This window comes from Falco naumanni, chromosome 16 (genome assembly GCF_017639655.2).
Source record: "Falco naumanni isolate bFalNau1 chromosome 16, bFalNau1.pat, whole genome shotgun sequence".
Classification (NCBI taxonomy): Eukaryota; Metazoa; Chordata; class Aves; order Falconiformes; family Falconidae; genus Falco; species Falco naumanni.
The window spans coordinates 5297226-5322481 of record NC_054069.1 but is presented as its reverse complement, the minus strand read 5'-3'; the positions used below and the strand labels follow the sequence as shown (position 1 = coordinate 5322481).

General features: G+C 44.9%; 2 protein-coding genes across 3 annotated transcripts in view; one reads left to right on the top strand and one right to left on the bottom strand.

The window, feature by feature from the left end:
• The window catches only part of NCAPD3 (non-SMC condensin II complex subunit D3), a 29093-nt gene extending 18695 nt beyond the window's left edge, over positions 1-10398 (top strand). The window contains exons 23-35 of one of the 2 annotated variants that reach the window (XM_040615951.1): positions 399-637; positions 1387-1466; positions 2780-2917; positions 3244-3377; positions 3532-3731; positions 4336-4446; positions 4867-5022; positions 5781-5938; positions 6173-6306; positions 6436-6513; positions 9329-9403; positions 9518-9578; positions 9671-10398. In XM_040615951.1, coding sequence (XP_040471885.1) covers positions 399-637; positions 1387-1466; positions 2780-2917; positions 3244-3377; positions 3532-3731; positions 4336-4446; positions 4867-5022; positions 5781-5938; positions 6173-6306; positions 6436-6513; positions 9329-9403; positions 9518-9578; positions 9671-9794 — 1688 coding nt within the window. In that variant the 3' untranslated portion in view covers positions 9795-10398. Of the gene's footprint in view, positions 1-398; positions 638-1386; positions 1467-2779; positions 2918-3243; positions 3378-3531; positions 3732-4335; positions 4447-4866; positions 5026-5780; positions 5939-6172; positions 6307-6435; positions 6514-9328; positions 9404-9517; positions 9579-9670 lie in introns of both variants that reach the window. The other variant, XM_040615950.1, reaches the window with a different exon arrangement.
• Positions 10399-11426: 1028 nt separating this feature from the next.
• JAM3 (junctional adhesion molecule 3) overlaps positions 11427-25256 on the bottom strand; it is a 32533-nt gene continuing 18703 nt past the window's right edge. Inside the window, exons 2-9 of the mRNA XM_040615952.1 lie at positions 19255-19320; positions 18259-18372; positions 17256-17408; positions 16830-17032; positions 16383-16482; positions 15906-16035; positions 14622-14676; positions 11427-14008 (exon numbers count right to left, since the gene is read on the bottom strand). Coding sequence (XP_040471886.1) covers positions 13973-14008; positions 14622-14676; positions 15906-16035; positions 16383-16482; positions 16830-17032; positions 17256-17408; positions 18259-18372; positions 19255-19320 — 857 coding nt within the window. The 3' untranslated portion in view covers positions 11427-13972. The remainder of the gene's footprint in view (positions 14009-14621; positions 14677-15905; positions 16036-16382; positions 16483-16829; positions 17033-17255; positions 17409-18258; positions 18373-19254; positions 19321-25256) is intronic.

Genomic DNA, 25256 nt, shown 5'->3' with positions numbered 1-25256 from the left:
AGGGAGAAGTAATGTTAGAATGCAGGCTATTTTATTTTAGGTTGGCTTAGTGATGCTCTTAGAGGTGGGTGTCTCCCTGCTATGCCTATGACAGCTGGGGCTGTTCTTTTTAGCTGCTTTGAATAATACCCTGTACACAGAAATAGTTTGCTGTGAAGGAGGGAATTTGGCATGGAGACCCACACTATAGGTCTAAGAGGAGTTTGGAAGAACTCCTTGAAGTATCATTTCTTTGAGAGATCGTGCAGATTGCTCATCAAGTTTCAGCATGTGTTTCTTGTTTATTTCCTGATTCCTTTCATGCTCATATTGGCCTCAAGGGGGGCAGTAAGTTGGGCTCTGGTGGTTCGGAAGAAGAATATATTCACAGCACTGACAGTCTCGTCCCTGATTCACAGGTAAATTGTGTTTACAGCACGAGGATCTGGCAAAGAAATGCATTGCAGCTCTAGCGCGAGAGCTGGAGGTGTCGCATGATGTGGCCGTTCGCAATAATGTTGTCATCGTTATGTGTGATCTCTGTATCCGCTACGCATCCATGGTGGACAGATACATTCCCAACATTTCGCTGTGTTTGAAGGACCCAAACCCCTTCATCCGTAAGCAGACGCTGATCCTGCTTACCAACCTTCTGCAGGTAAACAGAGGTGCTAAGCACGCACTGACAGCCCGCTGCAGTACCTCTGTCGTGCTGACTACTGGCAGCCTGTCCAGTCGCTGTATAGCTTATGCCTTGATTAATCTACACTTGTCAAGAAGACTTTAAACTATATATTTTGTTACTGCTTTTTTTTTTCTTTTTTTTTTTTTTTTTTTTTCTAGCTAGGCAGAAATCATATCAAGGACACTTAACACAATTAGATAATGATATTCTTTTCAGTCAGGGGTTACCTCTTTTCTTGTCTTATCTTTGTTTCTTTGAATTCCCTTACAATTTCACTCCTGCTATGAATGAATGAGTATAACAAGCATCACAGCACCTTTTTCTCCTGCTGTCTCTGCTTGTTGTTCTAAAGATGTAAGTGTTTACCCTCTCAATGTTCATACAAAGCCAGTCAAGGCAGATTTGGAGTGCATTTGGTGCCGAGTACAGTATCGAAGGGCATGTATGCTTTGGCATGAGAGAACAGATTTTTCATGTTTCTATATTTTTATTGATATTTCTGGTATCTGCTGCTGTGGCGTTCATGCTGTTTAAAGCATCCTCCAAAACACTGTCATCTTGGGGGGGTTATTTTGTGTACCTTCAGCTGAAGTTTTGTGACTTGCTCACTTGCCTGGTGTACATTCTGCTAGGCTCCCTCAGGCTTTGTCCTGACTACAGTCTGAAGGTTCACGTTAGTTGTGATTCAGGTTGATCATTTATTGTCTGCTGGTTTCTTACAGGAGGAGTTTGTGAAATGGAAGGACTGTCTCTTCTTCCGTTTTGTCAGTGTCCTGGTCGATCCAAATCCAGATATTGCCAGGTAAAATACTCATCTGTAAAATAATGAAGGAGTTGAAGATCAGATATGTACTCAAAACCAGTCTTAGTCTTGCACCTTCAGCGTGTGAAGAAAAGTTTCAGTGAGAGAGCAGATGATTATCCTGTTAAACCTCTTCGCTTCCATAGTTGTACATGCTTTAGAGTCTGCAACGGTAGCAAAGGAGCGGTGACCCTCTTTCCAAGTCATTTGAAGGTCCCAAAGTAGCAAGCTTTGGCTTGCTGTTCTTGGCTGTCCTCAAAACATTCAGCTCTGCTCTACTTTTGACTCTCAGTTATCCAGAAAAGAGGAATTTTTGAAACAAGCCTTTATGAAATCTTCCTCATGGTTTTCTAATAGGCTCTGTCTTGAGTGCTGGTTTTGTTTTAGGAATAGGATTAAATACTCTCTTTTTTCTTATATGGCATGCCTTGCATTTTTAAGCCTTCTACCACACTTTGTAATACTCTGGCACGTAAGAGGATTTATGCACACTGGCTTTAAGTGCATGTTTATGATGGTTTTGTAGGTTTCAAAATTTCAAAGCTGCTCTGTTAGATGAGAAACAAGAGTGAGGCGAGTTTCTCAAAGAGCGGTAGATTGTGCAGGGATGCTGGATGCCGAGGAGGCTTGGACACCCCTTTGCTGCTTGTTTCTACCTGGAACAATCAATCTGAAGCGTGGTGTGTCCAGGGCCATCAACCTACCGTTGCTTACGAGAGCATAGCCACCATTTCTTTTCTCTTCAGTGATGTTCTTTTTTTCTAGTATGTAAAAATGTCTTTCCAGTAGATGGTGACATTGCAACATCACGTTCCTAGAGCTAAGGAACACGGTGCTATTTCTTTGGGAGCCTTTTTCTTTGCATCTGCATTCAGCGGCTGCATCCAGACCAAAAACGTTTTCTTAAGTCTGGGATTGACTTACATCTCTTGCAGGACATTTGGTGATTAATTTTTTGCAAAGTTCTGTACGTGTCTCAGCCACAGTGGAAGTTAAGTTATTTAAATACTGTTGTGTCTGGATTCAAGTTCAAATTTATTCCTGTTTCTGTTTACTTCAATGGCAAAGAAATCAAGTAGTTATTCTGGATGCTGAAAAGGTCGTGTCTCTTTCCGGATGAAAAAAGCTCAAAGTCAGTGAGCTGCTATCTTTGTTCAAGCCCAGATGGAGCTGGGCAAGAATTAAATGAGATATTGTGGGAGACTTAGCAGAGGAAAACCATCCTCTTGCTTTACGGCCTGTGAACCCTACACTGTGTTTTAGGGGTGGCTTTTAGAAGCTGGTGGTAAGTTCTTTCTTTTCCTCCTTTCCAGATTTGCTGAGTTCTGCCTGGTGCATCTCTTACTGAAGAGGAATCCAGTAATGTTCTCCCAGTACTTCATTGAGTGCATCTTCCATTTCAATAGCTATGAGAAACATGAGAAGTACAACAGGTTCCCCCAGAGTGTGCGGTCAGTTGAGCACATTTGTATCTCCTTTTTTGCTAGATGATGGGCTGTCTGGCCATGCAGCAAAGCGCTGGTGGCACTTGATAATTATGTATGCAGTAGGGTGAAAACAGCTAGGGGAAACAGTGTTAATTTAAGAGTGTCCTGCCTTCCCTGTGACACTTCTGGGAGGACTTCTGCATGTAATTTGTGGGAGTGTGTGGTATCCTAACAGGTTTATGGGTCTTGAAAGTGACATTCAAATATTCCTTGCTGATTTAAAGTCTTATTATTTCTGTGAGTTTGCATAATGTGACTTGGCCCTTGTAAAATGTCTTGTTCTGCCACAGGGCAAAGAATCTCTTCTCTCTGAAGGGGAAAGATAACAAAGAAAAAAGGATGTATATCTACAAGTTCCTGCTAGACCACTTCACGGATGAGCAGAGGTTCAGCATTACAACGAAGATCAGCCACAGTGTCCTAGGTAAGGCTCTGTCTTTAGAAATCTGGCAAAGAAAGAACTGCTGTCTCTATAAAACTATTAGGCTCTCTCTCATTCCAACCATGTTATCTTCCTGTCTTTACTGGCACTGCTGTTCCCAGTAAGATCCTTCTTATTTCTTCCCTGTGTGTTCCAGCGTACTTTGTGGATAACGTCCTTCCATTGGACCTGGAAGCCAGTGAGCTGCTCTCGGATACGTTTGAAGTCCTTAGCTGCAAAGAAATCAAGCTATCAACGATGAGATCAAAACCCGATGAAGACATTCCGCCTGATGAAGATGAAATGGCAATGGCCAATGCTGTCATACAGGCAGCACAAAAAAAGCTCATCTCGCAGGTGAATGGCGCTTGATGTGGTGTGGGAAGAGAGCTGGCCACCATACTGCGGGGAATTTTACCTTTCTGCGATGGAGAAACGCGCAAAAAATACCCGAGTAACCTAGTAATGCCACGGCATAGAGTGCCTACAGGCTGTTATTCAGGCTCTGTCTGCAGCCCAGTGTGATCTGAGGGCACCTGTGGAAGCCCTGTGTTGGAAAAACAAACCATGAAGGGTAGATTTGTGAAGGATGCTTGTACTTGAGGGGTCGGTCGTAGCGATCAGAAACGTCTTTCCTCTGAAGTCAGTGAAGCTATGCTAGGGTGAGTTTATTCCACAGATCTCTTATTGGTAAAGCATTTGAGCATAACAACGTGGGTTTTGCTGCGCCTTTTAGCAATCTGCCTTCAATGTGAGAACTGACTTGACTTAAGTGATATGTCTTGAAAGACTCCATTTAGGTTAAAAGCCTACGGGCGTGCATGCGATATAAGAGCAGGCTTAGCTGTGGCAATTCCCTTGCTGTGGAGTGGCGACTCCTCTCGCTTAGGCCATTCATCTGACCACAGAGTGGCTTCCCCTTTACTGCATCATGTAATGTTCATGCTTTGTTCAAACCAAGGTCCAAAAGAAGAACTTTATCGAAAACATCATCCCAGTAATCACGTCACTCAAGTGTTTGATGGAGCAGAAGAGGATCCCAGCTCTTAAGGACCTTATGAATTACCTGCGGGTAAGGGGAAGTGTTTTCTTCTTGAATTTTTTTTTTTTTTTCCCTCTCTTCAGTTAGTGTTAGATGTGCAACCAGTAATGGAATGAACAGCCTTCTTAGAAGGAAATTTGGAAGGCATAGGATGTTGTGACACTGCCACTGTGTTAAATAATGTAGGAGGTGGAGGGATTTTAGATAAGGATCTCGCAGTGTGTTACGTGTGAGCCTCCTCAGTGGAACGTGGGCAGAAAGCTTGAATGCTGGAAAGCTTTTTCATGTTCTGAAGTACAAATTGGAATCGAAACACTTAGTCTGTTAAAAACACCTCTGCTCTACCAACTGGTATTTCCTTTTGCGCTTAAGCAGCTGCGATCTGAATGGGGAAGTGAATCAGTAGTCAGGAGAGATTTCTGAGAGTTTAAACATTCCTTATTGCTCCAGGAAATGATGCAAGATTACCGAAATGAAATCAAAGACTTCTTTGCTGTGGACAAGCAGCTGGCAGCCGAGCTGGAGTACGATATGAAGAAATATGAAGAGCAGCTGGCCAGGGAGAAGAACGCAGACCAAGAGCAGGACTCGGCAGCGCAGCCTGAGGTGGTTGGTGCCATTAAATCTGTACCCGTACTGCCTCCTCTGCTAAAGTTTGTGTACACATGACGCCCAGACTGTGTGTCTGTGGACCCTGTTACATGTTTAACAGAATGGTTATGTAATGTTCTCATACTTCTTCACATTTGCTGACAGAAGCTTTCATTTCAGTCATTTTAATATGCTTAGAATGACAACAAACGACACACATTAGGCAAAGAGGAGCAGCAAACAATTAATGTAAAAAGAATTCAGTTTAAAAGGAAAACTAAGTCTAATTTGCCACTGGCTCTGCTTACATGTTGCTCCCAGAGTGATAAATATGACAAACAGGTCAAAAAAGGCTTCATTTTATCTGACTTTAGGTGTATACAAAGTAGCAACGTATCTGTCCTAGTCATGCAGATCCCCTTTTCAAAGTCAGTGTAAAGACACAAGTATGTGCTTGGGTCAGTTGTCCTGAGCTATTTTAGATACCTACCTTAAGATGAGATGACTTCTACCCTGGAAGTACCTTTCTGCTGATTTTAAAAGAGCGCCTGTATATAGACCTCTAAAGTAGGGCGTGTGTGTCCCATCAAAATTTCCTATTTGTTTCTTGTTAAAATTCTGGCCAATAAATTCTTTCTCCTTTGCACACCTTTACATCCATTACAGAAAGGGCCGTTCTTAATCACGCAGCGTGTCTAAGTGTCTAGTATCTAGAGTTTTTTTACGCTTGTATCCGTTGTTAGACAGATGATCTTTTCTTCTGTTTTCTGTAGCAACCTCCGTCTTTGGAGAGAGCTGCAACTCCTGGTCGCTGCAGTAGTAATGCAAGTGGGAAACGGTCCTCGCTACCTAGATCAAGTCCTTTCCCTGTGCATTCCGAATTTACTGAGCGTAGTCCTGGTGTTCCGAAACACCCACTACTGAGTCGCAGGTATGGGTTTCCCTTTACGTTACTGGTGATGTTTCTGCAGGGCTGTTGCTTTGCTTATCCGCTCCGTACTTAGTGGTATGAAAGTCACCTGTGTTGCAGCATAATCTTCTCCCTTACATTTGGTGTTTAAGATCATAAGGATCGGGAGGGGACAGGTCTCTCTCCTCTTTACATGCGTCTCATCAGGGCTTGCGGAAGGAAATCACTGTTTCTGTCATGCTTTGTGCCCTGTAGGCCAGCATCCTTGAGCACATTGTCCATCCTGAACTCTGCCAAGAAAGAAACAGAAGCCAGAAGCAAGCAACACAGCAAGAGCGTTGGAGGAACGGCTTCATCACTTCCATTAAGCACTGCTGGCAGCAAGCAAGGTAGGAAGCTGGCTGCAAACTGATCTGGTGTTGGACTAGAAGACCTAGTTGACACAGCCTGATTGTTAGACCCTCGAGGTCTCTGAGTGAATACATTTCTAGCCTTAATTATTTCCTTGTTATTTCCAGTGTCCTTTCAAAGCTTGAATCGACAGTCTACCAGAATAAATGATTCTGTGGTGGGCCGTGCAATAAGCACACCAAAACGTAAGTATAACCCAAAGGGACCCTTCCTAAACTGGGCCTGAGTGCTCATTCTCTGAGAGAGGTAGCAACGCATGGCCCCCCTAAATAGCAGAGAAAATGAGTCGTTGTTAGCTGTAGATTCTTTGTTTATCTAAATGGTAGTAGTAAATAAGAACTATTCTGAAACTGAAGGTCTCAGATGAATGATGTACATGGGAAAGGACAGTCCAATGTGGTCTCCGTTTACATGTCACGGGATTTTTGGGCTGCTGAAGTAACAGAGCTACTGCCCTTTCTTCCTCCTTCAGCTCTGGGGTGCCAAGGAGGCATGCTGTCGTGGCTCCTTAATAGCCTGCGTGGCCCAGTGTGCAGGATTCTGTTGCGCCAAGGCACCGCGCTCTGGAAGAGTAGCTCAGCATTTTTAGACTGAATTACAGAACCCTGCTGCAGAGGGAAGTATTCAAGGTCTGGTCCTTTTCAGCTCTAAGATAGGGGATTCCTGTTGTCCAAACGAAAGATCTTGGGTGAGCTACAACCTGTTTCTAGAGCAGACAGTGAGCTGTGGCAGCTGCAAGAGACAAGAGACCTGCTCGAGTAGGATTAATAACCTGCATGGTCGTGTCTGAGGGGGGGTGTTCTGCCCTAAGAAAGAACTGAACTGAGTGTTGGAGAATGGTTTGTTTTTCTTACTCTGCTGTGGAAATTAAGGTAAAAATACACAAAGAGGAATCTCTACTACACAAATCGTGAGTCTGCTATGCTTATGTCCATTGAAGCTGAACTGCCATTCCACAAAACCTGACCTTCAAAAGTTAGGTTTTACTGGAATGCTTTCTGATGGCGCTGCAGCATTCTGCAGTGTCGCTTTCTGCGAGCATAAGAGGCAGCTACAGTAAAACACAAATGGAGCCAAGTTCCAGCAGTAGATTCCCTTCCTTTATGTCAATTTGCTGCTAAAGTCCTTTAGGGCATCTCTGTTGTGGTGCGAATTGTGTGATGAGAGCTCCTGTTCGGTTGGGAGTATGGGTGAGTGCCTGACGGGCCACCTCTCATTCGGCAGGTGCGAGCTGTTGGGGGGAAGGGTCAGCACTGCAGAAGCGTAGCTATCTGGCTGCACTCTGCCTGTGTCTGTGCAAACACCTGACCTGCGCACACAAAGGAGAGCAAACGCCACGTAGCCCATAAGGCAGGCAGCAAATACCTGACATCCACGAGCAGGCAGGAGCAAACCAGCGGCAGTGATGTGCATCCACTGGAAAATCTGACCCTTCTCTTCCTGTATGCTCCACTGTTGGGCTAGATTTGTCTGCCTCAATGTTTCTCTTTGCTGCCTGAGCAACAAGCAGTGATCTTTGTGCAAAAAAAAAAAAAAAAAAAAAAAAATTGGGGGCATGTTTTTTAGAGAGCAGAAATCTTTAAGCACCATATCTCTGTCTGGAAGTTTGCATGGCTGTTTCACTTAAGCACCATATGGTGAAAAGGGAGGAAGAATGTTAATCTGCAGCAGTACCGAGGTTGAGTTCTACTTTGCTTCAAGGCAGCATGTGTCCTTCAGCAGGGAGACAAACTGTACAGAGCAGTATCATCACTTCAGTTAGCGGGTGCTGAGCCATCTGCATGGCGGCACCAGGTCTTGCAGGCTGATAGACAATCAAAATAAAACATTTTTCTTTCTCTGGTGTATCATTCTGAAACTATTGGAGATGGAGTTCTTTGTAAACCGCTTTGTACTTGAGAAGTTAAGAACAGCTGTCTCTTTATTTGACTGTTCTGGCTGTCACGCTCTCCTGCTGTCTTTGGGGCTCCTCAACTCCTGCTTGTTACTTTGAGAATGGCCGAGTGGGTCTGGGCAAGTGTGGATTGCTTCGTGGTGGTCCAGGAAGACATGTTGTGAAGACACCACCTTTGGTTGCATGGGCAGCCCTTCTTGATGACAGTTCTTTACCATTTTCATCCTTTCACATAAACCTCTCATTAACCAAGGTTAAGGCGCACACTGTGCAGTCAGGACACTTGCAGGTCAGCCTGGCGAGGTGCAGAGGCCAGCTACGGCGGATAGATCAAGCTGGATTTCCACTTCAAGCGTCAGCAATTCCTTTCCAGGACAGGGAAGCAGTTCAAGAGCAAACCCAGTTAGTCTGCAGAGGGAAGGCCTTGTAGCAGAGTTTCCAGCTCCTGCCCTATAAAGCACTTTCTCCCTTAATTCCTTGTGAAAGGTTCTGGGAAACATAAACGTAAAACAGAGCGCTGAGTAAAGTAAAATCTGAATATTGTGACATCTCTCCTGAGATAAATGACAGGAAAGAGACAGCTGACAACTACAGCCTCTTCAGGCAAGCTGAACTCTACCTAGCTCGCTTGTCAAGAGATTCCTTTTGTCTGGCTGCAGGCAGTTCCTCACGGAGCGGCTGTTCAGGTCCTCTGTCCAGCTTCAGGGGCCCCACGTTCTGCCTTGACTGGGCCAAGCAGCTGGTCTGCACCAGGCGTGTTGTCAGAGATGGCCAAGCTTCCGTGGGAGGTGGGGCTCTCCCACCTAGGCAGGACAGCCAGGCGCATGGCCGAGCTCCCGTATTTACATGAATTTCCGCCTCGTACAAGGAAGGCTGTGAGTGTGGAGTGTGAAGGTGATGTGCACCGCTGACCCATCGCACTCAGCGCATCGTTTTGAGGCTGGGTGGGAAACACTGAGAGCTGCCAGGCTGGTGAAGCGAGATGTGTATGTGCTTGCAATTAACTGGGTATACTTACTCTGTGACACTGAAGTGTTCTTTTACAGCATGTCTTGCCCCTCTGGCTGTGTCACAAGCAGACTGCTAATACATGCTTTTTCTTTCAGAGAACATTAATGACTTCACTTTTAGTGCGGGGCTCAGTAACATCAGATTGATGGAGACACCTGGTTCAGCTCTAGGCAAGTTATCTCTGTGATTCGAACTTGAGGGGTTGGGGGTGGGGTTGGTGAGTGGTCCAAATGATCGAATCCGTGGCATTTTTTGACATATAAAAATGTATGCATTATTTGCAGAGAATAAAGAGGCTGACTGTGAGTCAAGAGGTATCATCTGTTTGCTAGCACCAGATAAACTGTAAGTTCAATGTAGATCTGAAACAGCAATCACAGTGAGAAAGACTGGTAAAGTGCTTTACAATAAATGGTGACTCTTCTTCCTCCTTCTAGCCCGTCCCTGCCACGGGAGTGGAAAGTAGAATCCCCAGCAAGGAAAAAAAGCAGCCAGCAAGTCCCTCTAAGACTGTCCCGGCGGAGAACTCCACTGAAACCAGACAACTGTTGCTTTCCTTGAACATTTTTTGTACAGAATCACCATGTTGCCTAGAATCTGTCCTTTTCCTCTGCAATTATAAATCATTGTGGGCACGTCATTCCTTCTTTATCTATTCTTATTTGGTTTTTCCGTGAAACTGTCTAGAATACGGCCCTATACAAAGCCTGCATTAACAGAAGTATTTATAAGCTGCCGCTGTTGACAAAGCTTACTGGAGTGCTAGAACACTGCGGTATAAAGGGAGACTTGCTCTTCACTCGCAGGATGTATAATTTGTCCATCTGGAAAAGTAAGAGCATAATGCTGCCACAAGCTTAGCATTAAATTCATTTATCACAGCTTGCAGGGAAGTGAGTGGCTCAGCTTTATTCCCTCGATCCCTCATTGTCCCTCTTGGTTATATACTAGAGTTGCTTTAATTTGAACAAAGGTGAAACAGCTTGTCACTGCCACACCCCTAAATCTGGTAATTGCACGCTACATCACCTCTTATTTGTTGTGCAAACTCCTGTGTGTATGAACAGCGTTAATGTTCTTTTATATGGAATATTTCCATTCTTGAACTATGTTATTTTCAACTATTAACATTTTATGAAAATAAATGGTTACAGAATTAATTCCACCCACAGCTTCTCCCCTCTTCTTGATCTGAGAGAGAAATTTTTTTCTATAGATTTCTACAGCCTCTAAGTCTCTTCTACTACGTCGCTGGTATCTTAAGCACTGAGTTCAATTAATGTTGGGCTTTTAAATATAGACTTACTTGACTGCAAGCAGGATATGAGTAACTCACTAAAATTGAGGTTGGTAAGTCATATGCATAGCTTTGTTCTCTGTGCAGATAACTTGTTCATCATAAATGCACTGTGTAACTGCTGGAATCTGACCATTCCTGAGTATCTCTGATGCCATGTGAAACTAACTGAAGTTTTTCCATTGTTGACTTCTATTACAGAGCTCTTGCCCTAGATTTCATTGAAACTTGAAAATGGAATCTTTTATTCATGCTGCTTTGTCTTAATCAGGCATGAATAACAGAAACGGAGTAGGCTTTTCTGCACAAGTGGAACCAAAGAAGCTGAGGGAGCTTTTGCCACAGCCCTTGCAGAGGCACTTACCTCTTATGCTGGAATCCCATAATTTGGCCTCTCTTTTCCCTGTTTACTCTGTTTTGAAGATCAGAAAAACGAAGCTTCAAGTGCGGTTAAGCTTCGTTCTCAAAATCGAAGTCTAAACCTGGGAACAGGGGACATGGGGAATGCCTTCAGCTTAAGCGATGGTCAGTTATGGCCATGTCCATTCATTTCCTACCTTCTCTCCTGCCTTAAAATACTATTTAACCACTTCAGATGGTAAACTGGAAGGGTTTATTTCCTGACTTGTGCTTTTCTAGTTTTTGTTCTGTCCTCCGGCAGTATTTGAGATGAGCCCTGCGAGCATTAATCTGACCTCTCTAGGGAAGAACCAGGGATACACAAACGCCCAGGAATAAACTGATAGCAACCTACCACAGACTTGCTGTAATTTTCAGCCCGATACAAGTAAGTGAGTGCTCTGACAGAAAAGACTTTTCCTTATTTCATTGAACTGAAAACAGAAGCCTCCAATACTATGGCTGTTGAAAAAACAAAACCAAACCCAAACAAAAACCCCTACAAGAATGCTTTATAGCTTGGTATTTATGTAAAACATTCTTGGCAAAGTTAAACGTAATACATTAGTACAAACCTGAATATTATTCACAACGATACAAGGAATTCCATCAATCGGATCTCATGAGCTGTATCAGGGGGATCATCGCCCCTTCTCTCGTTAGAGATGCCACTGTCACATTTTAGAACTGAAAAATAAGTCTCGATTCTTAGCTTGCTGGCTTTTCACGTGAAGGCCGCCTTTGGCTCATGGTGAGACTGTAGATTGTGCTCCCATAGTGCCCAGAGCTACCCTGATTCAACCCTTTTCTTTCTCTCCCTTATTGTAGGTATCCTACAAGCAGCATAGAAAAGGAGTAGTGGATGTACGGAAGGTGCAAAGGAATGTTACGCTCAGTACTGTCGTAACGATTAGAGGCAGCATGCAGCCAGTGAGCAGTACTGCCCGGCTTGGCCGAAGAGCACATCTTAAAAGGTAACCATAATGTAGTTGCAAGATAGCAGTGGTAACGTCCGAGTTACGCTCGGGTTATTGCTGCCCCATCCTTCTTTTTACTGTCATTAGCAAAAGGAGAAGTGGTAATGCTTTGTTTAGGCAAAACAAATGCAGCAATGGCATGTCCAGCGAGGCCCCTAGGAAACAAAGCAGATTAATGCAGAACACTAAAAAATAACACCGACAGTCCAAATCGTCAAGTATCCAAAATACTGTATACAGGAAAAGTTAAGACAACTCAATTCATATTGGAAATACAAGAACACTAAATTATGCTACATTTAAAAAAAAAAATAATTCATAAACCACAGCACAGTTCTAGTGTTGCATCCACATCTTGCAGTCTTATATTACCCAATGCTTTTCAACACGATCAACATGTATGTTTCTGGGAAACACGTGTTTCCAATTACTCCCTCTAAAGCAGAGAGAACTGGATATTTATTTTTTTTTCTTTTTTCTTTTACCATCTAGAGAAAAGTTGCAACTGACACTACAGAAGTGCTTTTGTATCGAGCTTTTTGCTTTCCCAACTCCAGAAACAGTTGCCTTGGCTATGTAGTTTAAGCCTGTAAAGTTGCCGTAGCTGTCACGCTGTGTTAGTGCTTTAGGGAACTTGCAGAGGGGTAGCAAACGTTGAAGTCACTCTGTCACCTTGTTGGAACTGAATCCAAAAGCCATCCCTGGATATTTCTTGCAACAACAAAAACAAAGTGTTGGTCACTGGCAAGAAAAGTAAGTTTTCTATATAAAAAAGTTGATAGCTCCTGCCATAAATTTAAAAAACTATCCCTGAGTGACTCTGTTCTGTGTCTGGTAAGACCTCTTGTGGCAAGGAAATTGCTGAAGCTAGCTTAAGAGGAAAGAGATGCTGTTCCACCTGCAGTTTTTTATCACGCTTTGCAATAATACTGATATGCTCTGACAGTGCCATACTCTAGCAATGTTTGAGCTCCTCTCTGTAGCTTAAAAAGTAAAAAAATAGCTACGTTACTTAAACACTGCTGGCATCACGTATTTACACTTTAAATAGAAACGTTACCTTTTCTGAAGTAATCAAAATATATCTTTGCAAAAAATTTAGAATGTGGGATTTTACAAAATAAATGGAGAAGGTAAAAAAGCTTGAAGATATCTCAGTACCTTTTACGGCAGTCTTAGCCCATGAAAGTATTTGGCTTTAATTTTCCTGAAAGGGATGTCTTAGCACTAGGTTCTCTGCCTCCACTCTAAGCCTCTTTAAAACACCAAAAGACGCAAGAGGCGAGCCTGCTTTGTGCAGATTAGGACGAGGGGTTACCTGCGTGCAGTGAGTTTTCTACAAAGCAGTGAACAGAAGCAGTCCTTCTGGCCTGATGCTGCCCGTTGTTTCATGTTAAATGGAGTTAACGAGAATTCAGTAAGTTTACAAAAGGGCTGAGAACATTAGTAGCATTTACCGTATCGGTATCTGGCACTGTAGGCTATTCAGATACCCCATTCTGCACCTGAGCAGTCAGAGTCAAAAGCGCAAGACAATCACAAACATGTAAAAGTCACCAGCCAGGCCTGGGCAACAAGCTGCTGAGAGGAAAAGACTCCCCCTTGCATGGATAAATCTTACTCTTTGAAGTCCGTCTATTGCTGTACCAGCACCTTTTTTTCCTCTACTAGTAGTACGTACTAGTAATGTCTACTACACGTTTCCCTAACGCTGTTCCCCTGGTTTGCGCATTGTGGCTGTGTCCCTGCAGCACAAATAGAAGGCAATTCCACAAACTTCCACAGCCCAGCCTCTTGGGAAGTATTAAAACGCTTCCTTAGTCCAAGGAAAGGTTTAGGCGATCCTGTTGGTATCTCCGGAGGCAGGGGAGACGCAAGTTGGGCAGTGAGGAGTTACTTTAAACTTTGGCAAAGAAAAAAGAGATATACAGATAGCTAGCTATCAAGTTCTTGTGTGTTCCAAACTCTTCCAAGCGCACTTAATTAATCTTTTGCTCTTGCTTTGAGTTCCTGGAGGAGGTATTTTCACACTTGCTTTTGCTGGTTTGCCGTATTCTTTTGGCGTCTTATATGACAAATGAAGACTTGTGTCTGAAGTCACCCTGCAATGAAACAGTTCTGGATGTAGGGAGGATCTAGCGGCTTTCCGGGCAGCTCTGCTGCTGTCCCCAGCTGTCCCCGTGAAAAGGCAGATCCAATCTGTAGAACTACTGGCATTCTGTGTAGGTAGCATCCCCCCTCCAGCTGGTCAGGAGAAGGAGGCACCAGCCACACTGGCCAGGTGCTCCTGCTCCTCCTGTCCTCCGCACGTACCAAGGCACGGCAGGGGACTCTCTCATTCCCTCTTCCATGTCTCTGCTAACAGGGAGAGGCTTTTTTTCTGATCTTAAGCCTAGTGATCTATTCAAATCCCAAAACGCAAATTCTCTTATAAAAGCATCATGGCCTGCCCACTTAATCCAATGAAACTCATCCTAAGGGGGTCAAGCCAGAAGATAACTGAGACAGAGCTGCGTTTGATAGCTCTTGGCATCGGTCGCTTAAGGCAACTTAAACTGTTCATCATTTCTAGGGAAATGACTCAGCCTTCACCCTTCTGTTTTATCTCTGTTCTGTCTCCTTGGTTCTGAGCGGTGCCCTAAAAAAGCCAGCAGTCCTCTGCCCACCCTCTTCCTCTCCTCGGCAGAGAGATGTTACATGCAAATCATTTATTACCTCGTCATCTGTCCGGATATAGTTAACGCCATCAGGTTTTGCTGGAGTCTTGTAGCTGAAATAAAGGAAAAGATCTCATTTCTGGGACGAGAAGATTGCAGGATTTTGGAGGGGAGGTGCTGAGAAAGATGAAAATGAGGAGGAGGAACAGCTGAATGAAAAGACAGCACAGAGAAACCCAGCTCGTTGCTGAAATGATCGATCTGTGCTTATTCCATCATCCGTCATGACCAGGATTTTTTCTAAATTCCCCTTCAGCACAGGGTAAAAAGATTGCTGTACGCTTCCACGAGGCCAGCTCTGCAAAGAGATTAACTGATTCTTTTCGGGGCTCTCCTGCTCTGCTCCCTGTGCGCTACCTCTCCAGGTGCCTCCTGCATTGTTTTCTGTGGCAATTATAAAGTTCATTTTAAACCTGCACTGCCAGATGCCTTCAGCGTTTTCCTTAGTTATAAGGAAGCGCCACTTGTTTGCAATCTCATAGGAATTCAGAATTTATATACGACTGTCAAGTTCAGTGTATGCCAACCCTCAGCTGCATTTAAATAGGATATTTGGAGCTTTTTCTGAAAAGCAAACCAAAAAAGACAGGACTTCTGCTGAAAATCAACATTTAACATGGAACACATCCATCTGATGAGAATCTTGGTTTTACATATATTACCTCCTCTATGGATTCTGTAAGGACATCAAGGCTTGCTCCTGATGCTAATGCTGTTTTTCTTAACATTTTAATGTGCATTCTAAAATGGTTGGATTTATTCCCAAATTTAGGTTCTCACAACTAGTGAGATTTCCTGTAGAGAGCCTACTTTTCTGCATATATTTTCTGTGCATAATCTGCTGCTTTGAACTACTTCTGCAGTGAGCTCTGTTCATTACGCTGTAGACCTCATTATGCCAACAGCACATAACCTATTGGACAAACACTGCCTATATATGCCTATAGGCATTTAATTGTGCTCGTGCTGCCTTCTGGTGCAAAGTATGAGGGTGTTAGAGCACAGCTTTCACTCCTCTTGCCTGGTCTTGGCAGCAAACACAAGAGGAACCATACCAAAATTCTCCCTTATGCAAATAAACTTTGGGCATGGTGCAGGGTTTACGGTGGGGAACCAGATACTTCAAGAACTGGGTTGGCCTGTCGTCCTTAGTAGGGAACTAGGAAGAAATATGCCGGTCAGGCACTGAAATGCATTTTAGCCGCCAATTTCTGCCATTCTTCAGGCTACTTCATGCTGGCGGTGGGCGCGGGGTGTCAGACCACTCTGAAGCCCAGCTTACCTTTCCGCGCTCTCTTTGCTGTTGGCAAAGTAACCCCGTCGGTAGGCGCAGCAGATACCGAGAGTGATGAGCACCAAAACTGCTACGACCACCAGGACTCCACCAATTATCCCACCGATATTCAGGTCATCTGGCAAAGAGAGAAGCCATCATCCAGTATTTCTTTAAGACAGTAGCGATGTTCTAGCTTTACACACACTAAAATGACATCTCTCAAATATTTTAAACAAACCTCAGTAATTCTTAGGGAATAAGTGAGTCCCTGATTCCCAGACTAAAACTGTTCATGAATCTGACAGTGTTTTAATGTTTCCCTGAAATTTTAATTTTGTTTTTTTTCTTCCTGTGTCTGGGGCCATGAGAAAGCAGTAAAGATTTAATGCTCTAGGATGTCCCCCTTCTTTCCCTATGGTGACAACAATTTATTTATGGTGAACTGTTAATCGGCATGGATGAAAAACAGGTGGAGCCACTCACAGACTTCCATCTCCTGCTCCTCACACTTGGCAAAGCCAGCATCGTTTGTGGCTATGCAGGAATAACGGCCTGTGTCGCCTTTGTGCACAGCGTGGAAAACCTGGTGAGGAGAAAAGGGAGGGAGCAGGACATGAGAAACAGAGGGCACTGTATAAGCACATGTAAACAATTCTTCCAGGCTTCACAGTGTCTGGCTGTGAGACATCTTCCCTCCCTCTTTCTAAAAAGGCAAGTGGTGTCGGCAGTGACCAAGTCCAAACAGCTAGAATCTTCTCTCATCATTGATCTTCCCCTTCCCAACTCGCGCAGCTCCTAGAACACCTAATCTTCTTCAAATTATTCCTTCCTTGAAAGCCACGCAATGGCTATTTTCTTTTACAAGCAACCTTAAAAATAACCCGTCCAGCAAAACAAAACAAGTCTTGAACACATCTGTATGGGCATTACCAGAGTGCCTGTGGTGGGATTCAAGGTGTAGGAGGAGTTCTGGAATTTGGCATTCGATTTTGTGTCTGGTGATAAAGGTTCACTGTTGCGGTACCAGCTGTAAGTGGACTTTGGGTAACCTTCGTTCTCGTGGCAGTGGAGAGAGGCTGTCTTCCCAACAGGGACAGCTTTAGGCACGGTGCATCTGGGAGTCATAGGTTTCACTGCGGGAAAAACGTAAACCACGTGAAAGGCCCTGCTGAGTAGAAGTAAATCATTTCTGACATACTTTCTACGATGACTGCGCTACAACGGTATCAAAACTTTCCGCTGTTTCCAACTGGTTTTAAACAGGTTCTAGAGTGCCACTATTTCAACGCTGGAGAGAGACACAGCCTCTCCTGTTAGTTAGCAGTGCTTGTGGAGTATCTGGGTTTAAAGTAATACCTTGGACTGTGAGCTGGATATTTATCTCATCTATGGTTTTAGTATCAGAAGGCGCTGCCACTTCGCAGCGGTATGTGGCAGTGTCCATCCGGGTGGTGTTTTTTATCACCAGCGATGTCCGGCTCAGAATTTCTGCACGAGTTGCGAAGTCTCCTGATACAGAGGAAAGAAAGAGAAAAAAAAAATCAGGGTAGTCACAGAGTAATTTTAGGCACCTGAATTAAGTGGTTGATCTTGGACTCTTTCTGGAGTCCAGAGAACCACCTAAAAGGAACTTGATGCTTGAAAGCCAAGAGCCTTCCTCTCACCAGTGACCACGAAGGAAACAAATACTGCTAACCATGTAAGAGGATGAGCCGCTCCAAATCTCAAAAATGGTGGCAAAACCAAACTTCCAAGACAGCCTCAGGTCTTGTCTCCTTTGAAAGATTCATTTGGATATGGCTGTTGGTCCCATCTAAAGTGCTGCAGTAATCCCAGATGGAGTCAAGCCCTACTGACAGTCTGAGTTTCACCATCAAGCCCAAGGGTCTGCTCTAATCACACGCTCCCAGGATGCTGCAAAGCACCGCTCTGCCTCAGCAGCACGCACCGACAGCTCAAGCCAGAGATCCCTTCTGCTCAGGTGGAGCCCTCAGGTGTCATATGGAAAGACGGGAGGGGGGAGTGTCTGGTCCTGAGAGCTCAGACACCCAGTGACCGTGTGGGACCAACAGGTGCTGGAGGAGGGAAGCTGCGGCATTCACTTTCTTACACAAGCAGTATCTCCTACCTAGGATCTTACTCCAGCTCTTTGTGGCTCACTACTGTGAGCTATCAATAACGAGGGCAGAGAGCAAAGAACATCCTGCTCCCTCTCCATCCTACATTTCGACTGATGAACTCTAGTTCCAGAAGAAAGCAGCAAGACAGCCACAGGTCCTGCCTTTTTACAGACCTGTTTGTTCTCAGTTGTATTTTTTCTGAGGCTGTTTTGGAAGTCTTAAGAACAATGAGTTCATACCCTGCATTTTGTTGTCAAAAAATACATAAGAGGTTTCGCCATCTCGGATTTTCTTCCACTCGATTCTGGGATCTGGTGTTACGGTGGATTTAATGATGCAGGACAGCTCAACACCTAGTAGGAGAAATAAAGGAAATACAGATTAATAGGAAGCAGCTGTATTTTTGCTCTGCTTTAAGCAGCCTTGTGCAGTGTTTTAGTAGGAGATGCTGCCCACAAAGCAAAGCCCTTCTCTTTCATCTGCCTCACAAACAGAAACACCGCTGGGTTCCAGGAGCTATTGGGGAAGGTGGATTTTGGCCAGCAAAAATAATAGTCGAACAGATATCAACTATGGAGAGAAATGAACACGCTGTTCTCTACAGGCTCTAACTTAGGACAAACAAGACCTTATGACAGGGTGAGTCCACAGCAGTGTCTTGCTGCTAATCAGAGCCTACAATGTGAGTCAGGGATGCAGAATCTCCCTGGGTGGTGTCTGGTAATGTACCAAGGCCCATGATGCCTGGGGATAAATTCAGCAAACCCTCTCCCCTTTGAAGCAGGCGCTGTCATGTCCACCTCCTCTGCAGAAGAGGGCATCGCAGCAGGGGGGAAGAGATGGCTTACCCAGTATCGCATTGCACGTCTGTCGGACGGCCAAGATAAAATATAAATTTCCCGACCCCCTTTTCAGCATATTAATTGCAAGGCAACTGCATTTCCTCCTTTTGGGATCCAGTTCAAAAAAGCACTTAAGACAGACACTACGATGCCAGTGGCTTGCAGGGGACTTCAATAAACCATTTCAATCAAGTGCTCTGCTAAACAGGGAGAGATACAGACATATTCTGAAGTGCTTTTCTGAATCTCGGGCTCTCAGTAATCCTGCTTCCCCCATGAAATGAGATACCATGAGCAAGAACTGAAATTTTTCTCAATTCTTTGAACAGATCCCCAGGCAGAGGGCATTGCAGCCCCCGTGTCGGGCAGCCAGCGCACCCCTGCAGCACTCACTCTGGAATTCCTGCACCACGGGCTTGGTGTTGCTGGATGTCAGTTCCACAGCCAAGAGTCTGCAGCCTGGAAAAACAAACAGAAGGTAATAAGAAATAGCACAGCTCATAAGCCACCCAGCTAGGAACACACTGCCTGCTGAGCAGTCTTCTCAGCCAGCTACCAGGACTAACTTCCCTAGATAAAACCGGGCTACTAATGCCAGTCCAGCAGGCCGAAGTTTATTTAGGAGAGCTGGTGTAAATACAGGAAAATGTTAATTGTCAGAGGTAGCAATTTCAGAGGAGGATTAACATAGTGGCACAAAAGCAGTGCCAGCACAAGCCATTTCCTTGTGCCTTACGCTTATTTAGATGGTAAAGGAACTCTTACTTGGGTAATGCAAGGCTGAAGGTATTATTTTGCAAATTAATTTGATGATCAGGAGAAGACAGGAAGCAGACCAACCTCAAGAGTTCCAGGCAGTTCCTGGAAGATGAAATGTGCCAGGCCTCTAACATCTGCTAATTAAATCTTATTTTAAGACTCAGTGTGGTAAAGTAAAATGTGAGGTAGTGAATCATGAAAGGACTGTGCTTCAGGAAAAATGAGGAGTTCAGGTCTTTGGGAAGAGTCCCAGCCAGACTGACTCTGGGACAAAAGCTCAATCACGCAGTGCTGCAAGGCATCCTTACGCCACAAGTTATTTCTGTTTTCTGTCTTTGCTCTGAGCACCAAAATGTTTCCAATTAATACAGTCATTTTCCCTTTTCCGCGTCTTATTTTGAAAAATCTGCCCCTTCCATGTCTTTTCTGCTCTGCATTTCATCAGAGCAGGTACCAACGGCATTCAGGTACCACAGGCCAACAGCTCTCTGGAGGGAGAAGGAAACAAGCAGGCAGTTTCCAGCACAGCACAGTGGGAAGAAAGTGACCCGGAGAGGAGAGGCAAGCCATGCCTTCATCGCAGAGGGTATCTGGGAGCCAGGTGTTCTGGTTGTTGCAAAGCCTATTGCCTCTCAGTCCAACTATGGTATTCACAAAACACAGGCTGCTCCAAAGCCCTGTCTTACAGGAGGAGGATGCATACTCTAATTAGTGCCAAATAATCAGCTCCGGGGGCGTTCCATGGCCCCCTGTGCAGCTTCCCTGGTACAAATCCCATCAGAAGTTTGTGGACATCTAAAGGAGGATGCCTACTGACTTCCCCGGGCATTCAATGAAACAGCAAATTAAAGATGATGGAAACCAGTGCCTCAGTGACATGAAAAGAGATATATCTAAAGGTTAAGACAGTCTTACTTGGATTAAAAACGTCCAATCAAACCTGAATAGAACAAAAAAAAAGGCAGCTGAAGGGAGATGTGGAGAAAGAAAGGATCTCCAGCATCACGACACACAGTTGGAAATTCCTGTGTGCTGACCTTCAGGGTGGAAAGCTTTTTGGACAGAGAGAATCTGACCATGCAGGGGCAAAATTCCTCTGGAGTGGATCAGATACGTGTAACAGAGCAAGGCAGTAGCCTGAGAAATACCCAAGAGCTGTGAAATCACTCCCACTGAAATCTCCAGGCCCTTGAACACCTAAAATCCTTTCAGCATTTTTCCAATGTTCCCTGCCGATTCTTATCCCTCATTGTTCAAGGCTGACACTTTCCACAGTGCCTCTGCTCTCGGCCCTTACAGCCCAAGGACCACTGGGGAGAGCTGAAGTTTGGCACGGTTTAGAAGCTGCCTTTGTGTACAAAATAATTGTTAGTCACATAAAAGCCACCAGCTGATGCAAACTAATAGCTGGCCCAGCCAAAACTGCTCTTAGCAAGACCTTTCCACCCTTCCCCCCTCCTGCACTTGAGACTTCCATGGAGCATTTGGGAGAAATCCAGTATCGAACTAAGATGACAGTGCTCTGGACTGTAGCTGTTTGGGTGAAGTCTTGGCTATCAGAGTTGAAATAAGTAACAGGGCAGTGCAGTGAGCACTTTGCTTTCAGTCTTGCCTTATGCTTCGCTTCAGAGAGCCAGTGGGATGATGCCGTTTCCAGAGCTGGCTCTCGGCAGGTCGAAGCAGGTGCTCTGGACTTGGTTTCTTTCCATCAGGAGGTGGTCTGAGCGACCACAAGTTATTTGTTCAAGTCTGCTGCGAAGCAGAGTCTGTTTTCATCAGACCTGGTGCTTCCAGACCTACCCCTTGAAAAAAGGTAATTATGCCACAAGATGCTGACACATTCCTTTCCCTCTGCTCATCCTCTGATCCTCTCGGGTGCTCATCTGGGGTTGTGATCCTTGCTTTGCTCCCTCCTGAGCGTAAACAGTTTTCACAGATCCCAGCAAAACCCCAGAGCATCAGAAGTAGCTAGTCACCAAAAGACAAGAAACAACCTTGGGGAAATCTTTTTGAAATCTTTGGACACGTTTTCAACAACAGCATAGGGCACTTGATCAAACAAGGCATTTGATTGCTTCTGCTGCCAGATTCCTGCTTCTGGAACCAAAAAAGCTTTTCTTGTGGAGATCCTGGTTGGCTTCCTTGGGACAGGTGGCTCTGATAATACACTTGGCTCCATTTTCAAACAGGGGAGAGTTGTAGGTTCTGTCTTTTTCAGGGACCAGCACCTTCCTTCATCAGAGAGCTGCATTACCAAAGATGCATCTACAAATGATCGCTTTCTTCCAGGACCTGCACTGCACCTGGAGAGCCGCAGAAAGCAGCTTGCCAGTGTCCACCCCCTCTGTACTATCCCATAAATCCTCCTTTTGGAAAAGCTAGAGAAAGATGGGGAGGGAAAAGGGCTCCTCATTCCTTAAAAGAAGCTTGAGGTACTGGTTTGGGTTTTGTTATAGATCCTTGCTTACACATGATCTTTTTCCAGAAAAATTGTGTTACATCAAGAGTCCTACCAAAGTGCACCTACTGTAACTACAATGTAAGTTCCGTTGAAGGTGGGGATCGTAATACCACAGTGTTGTGTTTCTGTGAAGGAGTTATGATTCTAAAAGTATTTACTCCAAGACAGTGGGACTCCATCAAACTCCAGCCCCATCTCATTTCTCGGAAATTGTTCACAGCAGGCTTTTTCCCACTCGCTAAACACAAGAGATTTAGATCTCTCCCTCAGGCACAAAGCAGGATGGCAACAAATTTTAGACAGAAGCCGAGTCCTTGGAGACTGTGTGAGAGGTTCTGACATTATTACACCTATTGACTGTGGGCAGAGATCAATGTGGCTCCTTAAATCACTGCCAAGACAGATTTATTCTTCTGTGTGTGGCAGAAGAATACTGCAAGTAGCATGTTCTGAGTTACAAGAAGGCCACAGCCATGCAGGAAGCAAAGCAAACCAAAAACCTCAAGTGACCACCGGATTGTGGAATGGGAGCAGAACGCCTTTCCAGCTCTTCTCAGCATTACCTTGGGGTATTCCTTGCTCACCAGTCTCCCTGGGGCTGGAGGAATCTGCCCCAAGCCAGTGCTTCCCAGCTGTTGGCACTCTCCAGTTCAAGGAGCCCGGGCATCCGTGCCTGTCCCATCTCCCTGCTGCTGGCAAGCCTTGGCTCTTGGGTGACCACACTCAAGGGTTGCTTTGTTTTGCCTGTTGAATCATTAATGGCCAACTGCCACCTTTTACAAAGAATATCCCAAAGATGTTCCTTCAGGCTTCTTTCAGCCCAGTGCAAATAAGCAGCAAAGGGTTTGTGTTATGTAAATCTCACTTCAAAGGCCTCAGCACCCAGGATCTGGAGAACAGCCGGGCATGGACATGCATTCCTCTGCAGAGCAGCATGCATGCCACAACAGAGGCACCTACCAGATCTGTATGTGCTACGTCCCTGAATACCTACCAGATCTGTATGTGCTACAGACTCAGCCAGACATACGGTTGAATCCCAAATGCCATCAGTTCTCCAAAATAGAATCCAGGACAAGGCAGTGAAGTCTATATCATATTCTTATGGCACTTCTTTCAGCTAAAGAGATCCAGTCCGTACTTGTTCTGTGACTCATGTTATCTGAATCATTTTAAAATGCTACAACTGAAACTGTAGTTTCAAAAAAAACCCTAGCAGCTCTATAGACAACGATACTGCGTTAAATCTTCTCTCTGTACCGGGTTAAAGTCAAGTCTGACCTTCCATCTCCTTCCATTCCAATCTCTTCTCTGTTTAAAAAGTCTAGGCAGAAACAGAAGAAGAGGTGAAGTATCCCTAAAGTATTATAGGCAAGGTAAAAAAAGATGACCAGGAAACAGATCAGATAAGTTGGTGCCAACAGTCCGTGCCGCAGTATCATTCAGTGCTTCTTTGCCGATATTGCAGTTATCTGATACGGTAATTTTAGTTAATGCACTGTCAGGCACAAGCAGTACAAAAACACGCAGCTGTATTTAAACACCTGCCCACTAAAGCAACAAAAATATGCCTCGCTTGAGGTGTCCATCATCACTAAGCCGTTGCTTGATTTGCAATTCCAAATGCATCTAAGCCACATGGGAATGCTGCTATAAACCACACGCCTTGTTAAGCATCTTTGCTTTCTGGATGGTTACTCTGTGTAGCACTGCTACTGAGTGTGCGACTGATATATTGTTAGGTGTTAGAAACATGTTAGATGAACCCTCTGTGTGTCAGCGTGTCGATGGCTGCCAGTCTGGAGATGCCCCCTAGAGCATCCACCCTCAGTGCTGTGAGCTGCAGTGAAGGAAACGGCGACAAGGACAGGAAAGCAGAGATGATCAGAGCAGCAGCAGGAGACGAGCATTGCTGTCAAGGGCAGCCCAGCTGACCCCAGGACTGTCCCTGCTTTAGAAGTGGTGTGTGTACGCGGTGTGGAGGAAGCTGTTACATGTGTGAGAAACCTCCAGGGAAAGAGCACAGTGCTGGACTGGGTAAGACAAGGGAGAGGGAGACCTGGTTTCTGCCCTCAGCATATTTTGAGGAAATCATCACAGACCCTTACTTCCAGGAACATCCGACCATCTGCACCTTGAAGGATCCATCCTGTCTCCTGGCACTTCAGGCTCTTTATCCTTCCTCCTCTCTATCCCCAGTGCATCCCATTGTGATTCCAAAATGTAACTTATGTCGGTGTAGACAAGGTGGTGTAGGATATGCAACACAGCATGGCACAGGAATGAGATACCAAAAAATGCCTAACCCGCCGTGGGAAGTTTTTTTGGGGGGTTGTCTAACTGTCCTTTGGCTGGGGTTTTGGGAATAGCTTAAGGGACTTAAATGTACTTGTGAGATATAAAGACTGGACTTGTAATGGGTGTGTAAATGTTTTGTAGTACTCAGTCTTCTAACTTTCAGCCCCTGCCTCCAGCCCAAGGAGCTGGCTGTATGTTTGCTCTGGCATCCAAGGTGCAGGTTGAAAAGCCCTTCAGGCTGATAGAAGGGAGAAGGCAGGTGAACCATGCTGGGCAAGTGACCAGAGCGAGCTGCGTGCTTTTCTTTTATTCCAGTTTTCCATGGCGCCTCCCCAGCCGAGGTCAGCAAGCCAAGCCTGACTCACGGGTGGGCTGCCCTGCTAGAGAACAATGTAGATGTGCAGCGAGAGATTAGTTAACAAAAGCTTAGGAGTGTCTCCGTTCAAATTAAGTAACAGATGGACCTGGTCTGTGTGGGAGCTGATAACGGTTATAAAAAGGCCATCACCAGACTGTGGCCAGCCCACCCTGGAAAAAACCCACTCAGTTGTAAATCCTCTGTGCTGTTATAGCTGCTTGCGCTAGTAAGGCTTTATTTTTACCAGCTATCATAAAACAGCATGACTTATTTTAGATGCATGGCTTGTACCGCTCAGTTAAAAGGGTGCCAGCTCTCTGATAGACACCTACAAACAGAGGAGATGTGCCCGCCTGGGCCGGGAACATGAAGCATAATTAACCTAGAGAAGGCAAACGCAACATCACAGAGCAGTGTTTGGCATTCCACATAGTTCTGGCTTTTGCTTTTCTCCTCTCTTCCACAGCTAGTCAATGGCCCTCATTTCTTCTGAAATGCTGATAATTAGGGAGTCGCTGG